The sequence below is a fragment of the Dipteris shenzhenensis genome, chromosome 20, assembly GCF_047967505.1.
Source record: "Dipteris shenzhenensis isolate YYH24624 ecotype China chromosome 20, Dip_SZ_1.0, whole genome shotgun sequence".
In the NCBI taxonomy this organism is placed as follows: Eukaryota; Viridiplantae; Streptophyta; class Polypodiopsida; order Gleicheniales; family Dipteridaceae; genus Dipteris; species Dipteris shenzhenensis.
The window spans coordinates 49040087-49055420 of record NC_141615.1 but is presented as its reverse complement, the minus strand read 5'-3'; the positions used below and the strand labels follow the sequence as shown (position 1 = coordinate 49055420).

At 43.5% G+C, this 15334-nt stretch overlaps 1 protein-coding gene across 1 annotated transcript in view; it reads left to right on the top strand.

Moving 5' to 3' along the window:
- LOC147889782 (DNA topoisomerase, type IA, core) overlaps nt 1-15334 on the top strand; it is a 139670-nt gene that overhangs the window by 88595 nt on the left and 35741 nt on the right. Inside the window, exons 6-9 of the mRNA XM_087391462.1 lie at nt 3539-3785; nt 4034-4196; nt 4286-4405; nt 9183-9262. Of these exons, the coding sequence (XP_087247588.1) occupies nt 3539-3785; nt 4034-4196; nt 4286-4405; nt 9183-9262 (610 nt within the window). The remainder of the gene's footprint in view (nt 1-3538; nt 3786-4033; nt 4197-4285; nt 4406-9182; nt 9263-15334) is intronic.

Sequence of the window (15334 nt, the reverse complement as noted above, 5' to 3'; positions counted from 1 at the left end):
ACAGAGAGATGGTTTGAGCGACTGGGGCTCCACATGGATAGACTACCTGCCTTCTAGTATAGCATGAATGCTCCGTTCTCTCCTCTCTTATCACACGAGGTCAACCAGGTCATCCGTGAGGATCTACTACAGCTACATACTTTTCGGACCTGATTGGAATCGAGTGAACTCCCAGTGAAGCTTAGCTTCTACATAGATTACTTCTTACATATCACAGCGGAGGGTTTCATTGACCCACCAGGATACACACATATTCACCTACCTCACTCGATCATGATCTCTCTTAGGCAGTTCCGGGTCTCTTCACACAGACTTCGCATCGAGAGCGGCAGAGCAGAGCGGAGCGACTACCCAGGGAGCGGTGCATATGCACACTATGTGACATACATGAGGTTGAGATAGAGGAGCATTTCATCTTCAGGTGTCCTGTGTACTATGAGATCCGAGAACGTTTCCACTGTCTTTTCAAAGATAGTTATGGGATTTTAGCCCATTTCCTCTCCTACCCAGACCAGCAGTGTTTGGCATGTTTCATTCATGAGGCACTTAGACACCGCGAGAGGATACTCCGAGCACGGAGACAGGAGCAGACTTCTTTCTCGGTTGATCCCTCTCAGAGCTCTATCACGGAGTTCTTTCAGCTAGATCACATGGATCCCAACGAGACGAGGCCTCGACATGACCGTAACCCGACAGCTCAGACAGAGGGTCGACACACAGATCACACTTGGAGACATCCACTCCTTGTTTAGAGTCGGAGCCCGACCGACGGGGGTCATAGTAGCCCTGGTTAGACGTAGAGCTACGACCAGGAGACATGCCAGGACCGCACCTCTGAGTGGCCGAGAGCACTCTATTGCCGACTTCATGCCTCCACTGCCTCATCCATCTTGATATCTTGCTGTTGCTGGGGATGATGATGATATTGATGATGATGCTGAGATTGATATATAGTCGACCATCGACATGACTATGTTGTACTTAGGACTTAGTACTGCCATTCTGCATTTTTGCATTTTTTGCATTTTGCATTTTGCATTGGTATGGACGCTCGTTTAGTAGCTCCACTACCACAGCTTGTTGTATCAGGATTTTCACAGTCTCATAGACCCATCGGTCTTCCGAAGACTTTAATAAACTTTCTTTCTTTCTTTCTTTCTCCACAACTTATACTCTTGCTATTAATAGAATGAGAACTTTTTGTTGAGTAGGGCGAGTCATACAAGAACTCCTTGCGCAATCTCAAGGCAATACAGAGTTCAAGCATTGACCACTAGGTTCTCCTCTTACTTTGCTCCTTTACCACCATATCATATAACTATCTAGATGGTTTGGTCGTAGGGTGTGCCTATAAATCATTTACCGCCACATGCGTATTCACAAGATGCCTCCATTTTTAGGCTTGACCCTAAAGGATATTCATTAGATTATGTGAGATGATCTATCGTCAGTGTACATCCACATGACATGGATATCTCCCTCGCAATCGCACACGTGACCAAGATGACCACCTATGGAGAGCATTCCCCTCACTTGAGGGAGGACAGTTTCATCTAGGCATGAGGAAACGTGCAAATCTGTAGGTTGTGCCCTGAGTTGATGGAGGTTGGCATATTGAGTGGGTGCCTGACTTCCTTGCCTCTCTGTGACTCTAGGGCGACGAACAAACGTCAGTCAAGCCTTGGCTTGTTTGCCAAGTTCCCAACAACAGTGCACTGTTCCGGGAGCCCCTCTACCTCCACTCGCTTGGCCTTCGGTCAAAGCATAATGTGATAAGAGGGGGGAATTGAGGATGCTTCCATTTGAGCTCCTCTGACCAGACCCTTAGAGGTCACCTTATCAATCCCGAGAATACTAAGTTGCAAATTGCTAGCTCCACAAAAAAAAGAAAGTCACTCTTAATCTTGTCTAACGCTGCTTACAAACTCTCTTCTTTCCTTTGTTCTATAAAAAAATTTTAATTTGTAAGATTGGATATATTCTAGTCTTATGACGGCACAAGCACATCTTGCTCCTCTCGTTATTGATTGTGCTGCAGTCAACCTAGAACTGGGAAAAAAGGCATTCTCCCGATCTTGCTAACCCAAACGACAAAAGTTCATGTTTATGAATCCAACTCTCCTCTTGCTGGTCTCTCTTGATCATTATGATGTTCACTTGTTTTGTTTGTCGAATGATGCTGAAAGGGGAGCAAGTCATAGGAGGCTAGTAGCTTTGAAAAAAAGGAAGGTTAAATATTGCATGTTAGCTAGTTTGGGGAAGGGGGACGTGGCAATGGGCTTTTTCAGAAATTGAGAATGCAGAAATTTGAAGGCATGCACAGTAAGATATAGGACCAAGTGTTTTATAACCACTTCCCTTCTTATGCTTGTGCATCTGCCGTGAATCTATCGTGATTATAAGTTAGAAGTTGAGGAGCATGACCACAACTATTATGTTATGAGCAATCGGCATAGCTTGAAATTGAAGTTACAATTGTCCATCATCACAATTGAGTATGAATACATGAAAGGATACAGTCAAGAGTCTGCATGAGCATAAAATTGGTAAGAAAACTATTCTAGCAACCCAAAAAAAAAGAAATATAGGATTTCACCAAAAAATGTTATCGTGATATTTGTCAGCCCTTGTTCCCCTTTCCCTCCCTCCCTTACCTAGCTCCTCTCCCTGTTTGTCCTTTTTCCTTTCCCTTCCCTCTCCTGTTCCCTCCAGACATGTGTCATCATGGCATACCTAAGGAGGCCTTTTTTGTAAGGAAGCTAGTATGAAGAACCCCCCTTCCCCAATCCCCCTTGTTTCTCATTCCCTGACCCCTTAGAAGCTTACGACACACACTAATAATGATGCAAGAATCTTTGAGGAGCATGGTGCAAAGTTTATTTTAGTAGGATATCAATTTCTCCTGTATGTGTAAAGGTATATGGTTTACTTAAGTATATATAATTTATGATGTATTTAATAATGAATCGTTTGCTAAAATCATTAGTGTCATTGCATAGAGCATCTTCCACCTTCTGATCTACATGACCATGATCCGACCATGGTTAAAGAGATATGGTCTTGCCAAGTGCATTGTGCTTGCTTGAGCTATTTGTTCAAATAAACTCGATGCATTACCGTGTATTATTATTACAATACAATAACTTCAGCTGGCCACTTCCTCTCAATGACAAAAATTGGCTCTTCTCTTGCAAGGACTCTTTGTGCCCTTGTTGTGGCCGAGGGTCCTTCTGGCCTGGTGCTTCCTAGGAGCCACTCTTTTTTGCGTTGCCATGCTGCTCAAATGCAGCCTTGTCTTCATTGCCTTGCTGCTCAGAAGCAGCCTTGTCTTTGCTACTTGGAGGCAGCCTTTTCTTTGTCATTGTGCTGCTCCCTTACCAAGGATGATGAGCCTTGGGTCTTGCAATCTGCACTTCATTGCTTTATCTGAGAAATTGTCTGGGTCAGTTCTATTTTTCTCTGTTCTCAACTATTTTCATTCTGTATTCTGGTACATTTGTAGAGGAATGCTTATACACGGCTTCTTTCTGTTACACAGTGATAGACAGCACTGCGGCAGTCATGAAAAAGGTTTCTAGTCAACAGATATTTCGAGCTCATTTCTCAGCAATTAGCGAAAGAGATATTATTCATGCCATGGAGCATTTAGATTATCCAAACAAAAATGAAGCACTAGCTGTTGATGCACGCCAAGAGATTGACCTGAAAGTGGGAGTAGCATTTACGCGATTCCAGACACGCTTTTTTCAAGGCAAATATGGAAATCTTGATTCCAGTGTCATCTCGTACGTTGCTCTGTACTGGCATTGGGATTGAATGGTCAAGAAAAGGGATTATGGATAGAACAGTACAGCAAAATTTACAGCTTCTATGGTATTAGCTGAATGTTTGAAGACTTGTCACAGGAGCATGCAGATGCCATTTGTTCAACCGATGTGGCTTTCAGAATTTGCAAGTTTAGGGTCCGATAGGAGTGACCTTTTGTGCAAAACACTAGTCACCTTTTTTTATACTAAATGCTTATTTTTCATAGGTATGGACCTTGCCAAACTCCAACACTCGGTTTCTGCGTGGAGCGCCACCTGCAAATTACTACTTTTAGCCCTGAACCATTTTGGGGTATTCGTCCCCATTTGAGCAAGGGAGGGCATCAACTTCAGCTGACATGGGAACGGAATAGAGTTTTTGATAATGATGTAAGTTGAACTACAGAAACCACCAACAGTTATCTGATTAACATTGATATGTCTGAGGTAAAGGGGGTATGCTATGTTGTTTTGGCCAGGTGGCAATAATGTTTCATAAGATCGTAGCTGCTGCTGGGTCATTGAAAGTGAAAGATATCTCTAAAAAAGAGGAGCACAAAGGGAGACCAACGGGTCTAAATACTGTGAATATGTTGAAGGTGAAAAAGTTTTCTCAAATCCATGTAATTCTGTACCACTATAAACTGGACGCATTGAGGGGATTTCTGCAGAGTTGCATCACAATATGGACCTATGGGCTTTGGCATCCACTAGGCATTATTTTGACTGCTGTTGATTGAATGTTGGAGGGTATTCTTCTTTCGGTGGAAATTGAACCTCTATTCTGTTTTACTTCTGCTGCTTGTTGAAAGTGGCATTACTTAGTTTCCGATTTGGAAAATTGCAGCAATCTTCTAACAGATTTGTTATAGAAATGTGTCGGAGTCTTCCAGAATAGTGTTTTGCTCACCTTAATAAATTGCAGCCAAGATGAATATGGCCCCCTACTCAACTTTTATTTAAAATCCCATTAATTAATTCGTCTGCCCCCCATCCCTGTAAAAAATTTATCCATTTAAGCTAAGTTATTAGGGTCCCAAAATCATAAGATTAACCCAAAAATTAATCTGTTTTAAGTTCCTCCCCCCAAAAATTAATCGCTGCCTCTCCCTATACCCTTCTATACAGCCAAGAAACCCCCCCTCAATCTCATACATGGGTCAACCAGTTGATACAGTGCACTCATTCAAATACCTAGGCATTGAAATTCCAGCCAATAATAAATGGAGCAGTTGTGTGCAACGGAGACTTGATGCAGGATGGGGAAAGTATTACCAATTTGAAAATGACTGCAGTAATAGCAATACAAGAAGATGGCATGTACGAAACATGATTTTCGGGGCATATGTGATACAGACAGTGCTCTATGGAGTAGAGGTGTGGGGTGGGAGTATATCATCCTCGAAATGGAATGATTTGGAAAAAATGCAGAAATCTTTTATTAGGAGACACCTTGGCATCAAGGCTACTACACCCTACTCTCTGCTACTTCTAGAGACAGGATGCTTACCCATAGAGTTACATGCTTTAAAGAAGGTACTCAGATACATTACAAAGGTCAAAGGCATGGATGCTGAAAGGCTGCCAAAGAGGGCATGGGGAGAAAGTCAAAAGCCCCAAAAGACAAACAAGAGCAAGATTTTGGCATCTGGATGGGCACTAGATCTGAGAAATTGGTTGAGGAAGTGGGAGGTAGAGGAGTACTTGAACTACGCACTAGAGGAGGTAGATGAAGATGCTTTTCATCGTGACCTGCTGAATGCACTACACAGGAAATGGCAAATAGCAAAAAATAGAGATAAGCTCGAGGACTACTGCACATTTATCAACCCCCAATATTGGCCCACTTATACGGCAGAGGAGTCAGCTACGCAGAAGTACATTTGCACACCTATGGCAATGCATAAGCGGAGGGCTTTGGCTTCACTTCGCACCCGATCACACCAGCTGCAAATTGAAATAGGAGGATGGAAAGACATGCCAAGAGAGAGCAGAATATGCCAATTATGTGACCAGGGTATGCCAGAAACAAAAGAACACATGGTAATGATATGCCCTTACTATGCACACATTAGGAAAAAGTTCAGCTCTCTTCTTGAGGGACATAACAGACTTGCTGATTTGCTACATAAGGCATCACCCTCAGCTTTAGGAACATTTGTATCTAAGCTTTTCAAGCACAGAAACTCACCCAGACATAAAGGTAGTTTCTCTTATTACCCTCCCCTTTGAGAGAGGAGTCTTTATGTATGTAAGGTTTTGTATTGTTTCAGGTCCCATAGGCCGATTTTTTGTCTTCAGAGGACGATAATATATTCTTCTTCTTTTTCTTCTTCTCCTTCCGTCTCCTCTTCTTCCTTGCACTCAGCCCTGCTGGCCTGCCCCTTTCCCCTTCTCCTTCCGTCTCTTGTTCTTCCTCCCTTACTCATCACTACTTTCCCTTCTCCCTGGCCACTCTCCCTCTTGCTCACCACTGATTCTGCTCACTTCTCTCCCTCCCTGCCTTCTCCGTCATCCTCCCTCCCATCCCTTCTCCTCTCTGTCTGCCTCTCCGTCACCCTTCTCTTTCATCTCTGTCCCTCACCCTCCTCTCCCTTCCATTTCTCGTTCGTCTCTCCTTGCCACCCCTCTCTTTTGTCTCTCTCCCTCACATCCCTCCTCTCCCCTCCCCTTCCCCTCCCTTGGGCGTCCCTCCCCTTCTCTCTGCTCCCTTTCTCTCCCCCCAGTCTATCACTCCCTTGCTTGGCCCTCCTCTCCCCTCTTGTCCCCTTCGCAGCTCCTAAGCACTAGTGTTATGGTAGTTTAGTTATTTTAGTTCGTTACATTAGTTTAGTTTAGTTACGTTACTTTTCGTTAGGTTAGTTTATGGGCACATAATAAGCTTAGATTAATGAAGGTCTACTAAGGTCTAATTGATGTGAATTTTGAAATTGTAGATAAAATTTGTTTTCTAGCCTGTCAAATTTGTCTGCATTTTTAAAAAAGTGCTGGCTTTGGAATCATGCTGATCGGGCACTTGAATCAAAAGTTACAGATTTTGAGCAAAGAAGAGCCATGATGTGCGGTTAATCACTTAGGCAACCCTGTCCAGATTTCCATCATAAATTCAAGGCTATCACTTGCAAAGTGTCATTGCACCGAATGCACAAGTCTGCCTACTGATTTCGAATGAATGTTTGCACCGAATGCACAAGTCTGCCTACTGATTTCGACTGAATGTACCTCAAAAGAAAACCCTGAGGCACAAGGGGCCCAATGCGAGAGTGAATAGTACAAAAGCCGCAAATTTCTAGAGGGCAAAATAGAGGACAAATGCAAGGAAAATTTTTACCAGTCAAAGGAGACAAAACCCCCAAATGTTGCTAGTTCAATTAATCATTAAGTCAACAGGGTTGACTGAAGTCAGCCTTCGACTGCAGCAGATGACTACTCTGGAAATGCAAGCTGCAAAACGTCTAACCAGTAGGAGACTATAACCAGAAAACTGCATGCAGGAAACTGGCAAAAAGTAGCTGTGACATTCGGTAGTCTGTACGGACTGCATGGACAGATGATCGTTTTGAGAAAAGGTGATAGTAGCGCAGTTCCAGCAATATCGCAGCTCTAGGAATACCAGGCGACGATTCGATGTAGGGAGTTCCCTTCTCTGAGCGACGATGGTTACAGCAATCGCTCAAGCTAGAGGTGACGACCAAAAATCAAGAAGATGACAGCAGGCTTGACGGTGCAATGCTTGAGGGGGAAGCACCCAATCTTCTGCAGTAAATGGTGGGGAGCAAATCTGCTTCAAAGTAGTGACAACTGCCAAGCTGAAGGTCCTCCAAAAATAGCAATGAGAACCAGATCTGAAGCCTCCAAATTCTGACAGCGAGAACAGTAGGAGTGACTGTGCCAGAAATGGTGACGCAGCTACCAGCTCCAGCAAATGGGGACGATAGTTGGCAACAAAAGCTGATTATGATGGCAGGCTGCAACAGAAGAAGGGCCTCTCTGTGTGGCGACAGAACTGCCTGGACAGCAGCACTTTTTCACAGAATGGAAGCGAGAAAAAAGCCTCGAGTAGAGGTAGCTGCTATAGCAGAGGTCAGGGAGCAGGGTAGAAGGTAGAGCCACTGCTGAATGGGCACAAAGGGGGGCAGAATCGAGCAAACACGCAGTGATAGCAATGCCGAGTGGAGAACAAGGAACGCGAAACAGCTCGAATGTACTTGTAGGAATGACAGTGCATAAAAATACATAGTATGGTCATATACTATATGGCCCATCTTAGGACTAAGTGTCCTAAGCGTCCTCCTCATCAAAACCTTTCACAATTTTATCACTAGGATAATCATAGACATGCAAATCTTCGAACTGTCCATAACTTGCAATGCATGGTTGTTCATAGAATGACAGCATAGAGCACTCATCTGGGAAAATATCCATGACATCTTGTGGCGACAAATAAAGATCACATTCTCAAGTGCATATTCATGCGCTCCCTGCTCATCACAAAGATTTGGCTGTTCATCTAGAGGCATATCATGCTCAATAATCTTTGGTAAGAAGAGATGTTCTGACACATAATCGCTTTGCTTCATTGCTTTGCATTTATCAGGGTGTCTTGGACAGCATGTTCGTGCTGTCCTTGACCTTGAACTAAAGGAAGTGTGGGTTTTCCTAATTCCTAGGCGAAGTTTAAGTACTAGAGTGATATTTCAAGATGCAAAAAATTATTATTGCACTAGCCTATGGGGCCCTAGGCTCCTTCTGTGAACTAAGAGATCTGAATTCTCCCAATGCCAGAACTCTATACACTAGTTACACATGATGTGACCTTTTTTGTAGACTCAATATTAACCCATGAGGGCATTGTTAATCCAGGGTAGGCATAGCCTAACACGTGGTAGCCTCTCAACTTTTGCACAAGCTTATTCAAGAAAACCTGTCATGTCATCGATTCCAAGGATTGAAGTGCTCACTTCCACTAAAGCCATGTGATAGCTACAAGATAGAATGTGCCAGTATGGTTGAATGCTAGGGTCCTTGAGTGCTTACTTCCACTAAAGTCATGTGACAGCTACAAGCTAGAATGTACTAGTATGGTTAAATGCTAGGGTCCTTGAGTGCTGAGATATTAAGGATCAGTTTCTTTGTGTTTGGTATTTTCTCCATATATTTAATAATTATGGTTACTATGTCTGTGCGGCATCTTTGTGGACATGAAATAAGAGAGCGAATAGAGAGCCCTAATTTGCTTTATGATTCGATGTCATGTTTTTGCACTATTATTGTTGCATATCATCTGATAGAGCAATGACTAACTTTAGCGGTCTATATGGTTAAGAGAAAAAGAAGGGATAGATTGTAGGTTTGAGGTTTGAGATTGATTTGCAGGTAGCATCGAGTGCTTTGGGCATGGGACCACATCATACAATGCAAATAGCTGAGAGATTGTACACGCAAGGGTATATAAGGTAGTACTTACAAGATTGATCTTTCTGTTGCTGATTTATGATCAACATCTTCCTTTTCCAAGTTTTTTTGTTGAGTTATATACCTTAGAGATGCCGGTTCGAGACAAAAGTTTTGCATTAATCTGTTTAGTATGGTTGACAAGTTAAAGAAGACTTTATGAACTTCATTATATACAAGCAATGTAAGTGGCAGTAAAACACAGTTCCACATGAATAAAGAGAGATACCTTGATTATGTATATATCATAATAAACTTGAGCAAGTTTAAATTGCCAATGAATTAGACCCTTTGTATTAGTTTAGCTAAAAGACAATGGATTGCTTTTCGCTCTGCCATGATAAATCGGCTAGTCCAAGATCGAATTCGTAACCACTATTGCATCTTTGATGAGATTTTGAAGTTTAGATTTAGAGGCAAGTTTCAAGCAAGGCGAGCTTTTTGTAAAGTTAATAACTTTTATTGAGCTTTCAAATTTACATCCAGAGTTACATAAAATATACGTACATAAGGGGTTTTTTTGACACGCTTATGGGTCTCTCCTATCTCTTGCTCCGAGCATCGGCTACTAGTTGGGATTGGGACCTGGCTGAGCATCCTGAGCTCATCGATGTGCCCTAAGCAGCTGGTCTTTGTGTCGTATGGCCTCATGTATGAAAGTCACAAAATGTCTCTAATCTAAGAGGCTGGAGAAGGGTCAGAATCCATCACTGAAGAGACAGGGTTGCAACCTCGGATCTAATAGTACACAGGGTATCTAAAAGCAAAGCGCTCCTCTGACTCAATCTCCTATAGATTACATAGAGTGCAAGTGTGTCCCTCTGGGTATGCCTCAGTCCGTCCAGTCTCAATTCAAATCGGTGCAAAGAAACAAGAAATTACCAGAGGGTAGAGGAAAAGGGGTGGACTATGGAAGAGGGCTGAGGAACGGGGGCTGAGAGGTGAATTCAAAATGTTCCAAAAATCCTTGAATGCTCCGAATCCACCTATCCATTCGGTGCTTGCTTTGAATCAACATGATATGTAGAGATGAAAATGGCATTAAATACACCCGAAAAATCCTAAAGCAATTTCACAAGCCCTATGAAATGAATATGAAAATATCAGCTTATCACAATACTGACAGCTTATTGGAAGCTTGATCAATTTAACAATCACAAGGCCATATATTTCTTATGCACTTAGTGTTCTAAGTCAATTTATACATAAGCCCAAGAAGAGTCATCTTCAATCAGCCAAAAGAGTACTTAGACCCTTGAAACATACATGGGATTATGATTTAAAGTATCATTGAATACCACATCTTAATTTCTTTGGATACACCAATGTTGCTTTGGTAGCTACTGCCTCACCTCGCTTGAAAAGGATCTCCTTAAAAAGCTCGCCAAAGACATAGAATCCTATGGTGATGTCGTGCGACTGGAGCCTCCTGCGACTAAAGCAAGAGACGTCTTCCTCCAATCTCTAACTCTCGCTATGTAATGGCTAACTTTGATCTTGAAGAAGAACGTGTCTGTGTAATAGGTGTATGTCTTTGCCATCTATATCTTTGTCCACTATTCCTCCAAGCTCGATGCTCTCGTAGCAACGACATCGCAATGTTTCTAGTTTTCTCTCGTCACACACATCAGCCTTGGGCATGGGTGCCCATTTAGTGGCCGAACTTTCATTGTATCTAGTTTTTTTCAGTCTCATAGATGCTTCCTTCTTTCATAGATGTTAATAAACTTTTATCCTTTCTTTCTTTCTCCCTAAAGGGTGGCCGTTATGGCCCCAATGGCTCCGTAACAACTGTTGCGGGCTGCGAGGGCCGTTGAGGCGGTATAGGAGGAACAGGAGGTGTGGGAGGTAGTAAAGGCTCAGGAGGCTTAGGAGTCACAAGGGGTATAGGGTGGCCAGTAGAAGCAACATTGTGTCTCTGCTTGTCATGGGTACGAAGGCATCTACTCGGACTATCCTTGATGAAGCGTCCTCTTCTCTGACAAAACAGACACCGGTCTAGAGGGCCCTCATATGTAACCCTCGATGTTACTTGAGATCCACTGCGAGTAAAGTATGTGATCAATCTAGGCAAGGGTCGTGGCAATGGAAACTTTGTCGTGAGTTCATCTTGGTAAGATGCTCCATCGCCTTGCGGCACAAGCTGATTTGGTGAGGGAACCCCAAGAAAAGGATCCAAAATGTAATGTGTCTAGGTCCGGGGCGGCCATGAGGGAGTGTTTTTGCCATGGCCAAAGGTGGACGACCATACTTTGGTACACTAATGTCGTACTAGCCAGAATTCTATGTGCCTACTTAACGGTTTGCAAACCAAATGAGAAATAACCCTGGCAAGCAGCATGAACATAGTGATGCACGCGATATTGCCATGTTGGTTTACATCATGTCTCCAAGTTGCTAGCTTCTGCTCAATACAAAGTTGCGTCTCTCGAAAGCTCTCCTGTACTACATCAATCAATTGTATAATGTCCAGAGGGAATGTAACTTGGACTAGAACTTCCTCTGGTGAATTGACTAGATTGGTGTTACTGTCCTCCATTTTGCGGCTTACGCCAATCTAAGGATGAGGAGCTGCTGCTGGGAAAGAGAAGGTGGATGAAAAGGAAAAATACCTTCAAGCTAGGGGAGACGGGAAGTTCTCACTCGAACTCATGAGACTAGTAGTACATGATCAATGAGTAATCAGCCTAGAATCAACTGCTCCTCATTGCATTGTCATGTGCTCGCAAGCTTGCTACCCACAAAACCTCTGAAAAAAGGGAGAATTATGGAGAGACAGATCGCGCAATCTCCTAAGAGATTTGAGCATCATACAAAACACATAAGTGATGCACCTCTGTACACAATTCGTATTGGGCAGCTAGGAGCCTTGGGACTAAACATACTTCAAAGCTACCAAGTACCCTAGCTACTTCCCCCTCCCCCCCCCCCCTCTCCAAAAAGAAAAAAGAACCTTCTATTAATGCTTGAAAAACACCATACAAGTCAGCTTCCAATAGGAGCTAATGATGGTAAGTACAAAGAAAGAGAGAGAAATTGATTGTCAACCAAACCTATTTTTTGGGAGCCCAGCTCATTGCTTAGGGTCTCTCCGAAACAATGGCTAAAAGCTAGGGTGGCAGTCTATACATCCTGCGAATACCACTCACAAAAAGTGTGTAATAAGATGCTTGCAAGTCAGACCTTGTAGAAACGCTCCCGCCTTCCAACGATTGCCCGTGAACCTGGAGTAGTGTGTTCCTAGATGGCGCACAAGATGAAAATGATGTCCTTCCAGATGGCAGGTAGTTGTTGGTGGGACCTGCTAGCCTCTCATCACATGACCACACCGAGCGACCCAGATGTTTCAAGCAATGATGCTGGACAAAGTCTCACATGCACTATTCTCTAGTGACAACATCGGTCGTGCACGGGAAGGAGGTATTGCGTCAAAAATCTCAATCCGGGAGACCTCCTAGTCTCAAATCTTGTAGGCGGGCGATATTGGATGGCTAGAGAAGGTATGCCCCTCCTCTGTGAGACACGCCACCATCCCCCAAGTGAAGTCTTGCTGCATCCGCTGAGTGTTGGCCACAATCCTGAATGTTGCTAACCATATCCTTTGCGCGCTTCCCCAGAGACAATGAGGGATTATCTCTAGTACTCCCTTTGCACAACAACGACATCTTCCGTCCACTTGCACCTGTTTCAGCGAAGGGCCAATGGCCAAGCCCCCATGAGCCACCACCCATAAGAATTAGGAAAATCTTTTGAGGCTTCAGGTTGGTCCAAAGACGAGGCCAGAAGCGGGAACTAACTGCACGGGGGACATCCTGCTCCACCCAGTGTGTCACTCCCTCGATGGGGTCCATGCGGTTGCCTCTAACTGATCCGCCGTCCTATGTGAGTCGTGTAGGAAAAGAAGGGTACCTTCTCCACCTTGTCTGGCCTGCAAGTGTCCACTCGGCCCCACTTTGTATAATCTGCGACAGTGGGACCTAAGGGACTCTCGAAAAGATCGAACTCTGTACCTTAGTTGTCTCTAGTCGACCAAATATGAAACATGACTCCACCTCTAATTGAAGGCCATATGTGTCACCTAACACAATACTTCTACTTAGCTTTCACTGTTATCTTGGTTGCTTTTCACATAGGGCTCATTGATGGGCATTGAATCCTTGTGGCATCCACACAAGGCACATCCACACTAATGATGCTCATCTCCAACATGTGTTTCTTGGCATACTTTTAGTATGTGCACATGAAATCCCTCTTATTTGACTCACTAGTCAAACCGACATTCGTATATGGAACAATTTGATAGGGGATGGATTTTATAGGCTCTAAGTGGGTTGGATTTGGGAGGCTTTAGATCATGATGCTTTCTCGTATTATCCGCAGGAAGAAATGCACACCAAATTGGTAGAGTTCCAGCATGTTCCTTGCACACTAGCATTGATAGGCTAATTTTTGAAGCCCGAGAAATCAAGGTAAATATCACATATGTGTATATGTTATGTAGGAGCACCAATAGATAGGTGGGATTATCACTACTAGGCAAATCTAGGCTAGGGTGGGTTAGCTACATGTGGTCTTGTGGTTTACTTGGAGATATCTAGCAAAAACAAAAAAAGCAAAGGTTGCATGGATGCAGAGTTCTATGAGTAGCAGTTGTTCAGTTTGAGTAGGAGAGAGCTTTTTATCTGATCCTGCGGAGGTTCTCCTACAAGTTTTGTGCTTTCTTCAGTGTTATTATGTGATTGGATAAGTAGATTTCCTTCTTGCTTCTTTGGATCTCTCCAATTGGATGAATGAGCAAATGGTGAACCAAGAAAGTATAAACCTTGAGGAGTGGAACTACTCATTGATAAAGGCATTTTCCTTGTTGCTCTACCTGTCTTATCAACATCTCATTCCTAATCATCACATATCGGGACAAAGTTCGGAAATATGGCATGCCGCGGCAGATAGTTAGAGGTTATCGTGGAGAGCCTTTTCATCCTCTATGTAGCTTGCAGTTGGCGGAGATACGAAATGTGGTATCCATGTGCCATCAAATGGTTTCACACACGAGGCGTGCCCATTGATCCCCCCGTGTCACTATGCTGCCCCCTGGATATCTGTCGTTAAATACTCTCTCGATGCGCCTACTTTATGCCTGATACAACATGAGGGATGATCTATGGCATATATATATTCTGCAAAAAAACACGAGCGTCTACGACAGTTGCATTCCCCTAAGATGGCATTTATAGAGAGATTTCAGTTGTTTGACTGAAGAAGGGTTCATCTAATCACCAGATTACTTACAGAGCCATCTCTCACATGTGGTGCTGATACTCATAGATTCCACCTTAGTTTGGATTAGTGGTTGATGCCATATGTCATCAACTTGAGTTGAGACTATGTACCTTATGTAACATGCAAGAGGTGGACACCTGTACTAAGAGTTTCGTGGGAGATACCACTACCTCTTTGAGCAAGGATTTTAGGTTATGCGTCCAGTCATCGACTATCTAGACCAGCAATGCGCCACTCCCTGTGTGTCAGATATCATGCGATTCAGATGCACGATTCAGACGCAGACTCATGCAATTGGGACCTATCGGAAGTGACAAGTGTTATATTAGATTAGAAGGCTAGGTGCAATTTTCCCTTGTAAAGGCATTTACCCCAGATGACAGTTGTGGTTGAGTTAGTGTGTACTAATCCCCAATTTGGGTTACACCCTAGGGATTTAGGGTTTATACCCTTGTACTCTCGTTTGTTCATTGCAGGTCAATACACAGCAGTTTCGTTGCAGCTCTTCCCTTGCTCTTGTCGCTTGCATTCTCTTACAAATTGGTATCAGAGCAAGCTGGACCAGCCTGCCCCATACCTCCATGCCCATTCCAAGGTTGGGAGCAAGGTTCTATTGCGAGGACGCTTGTATTTCAACCTGTTTCAGGTCAGCCGCCATTTTCAGCTGCTATTCTAGACCGGTACTCTTTCTGCAGTTTTGAGCATTTTTCCTGAGGTTGCGCCTCAATTTTGAAGCTGCTGCTTCTGTTTCGCATCATTTTGTAGCAGTCCCAACTAGTTTTGAACGGGACGCC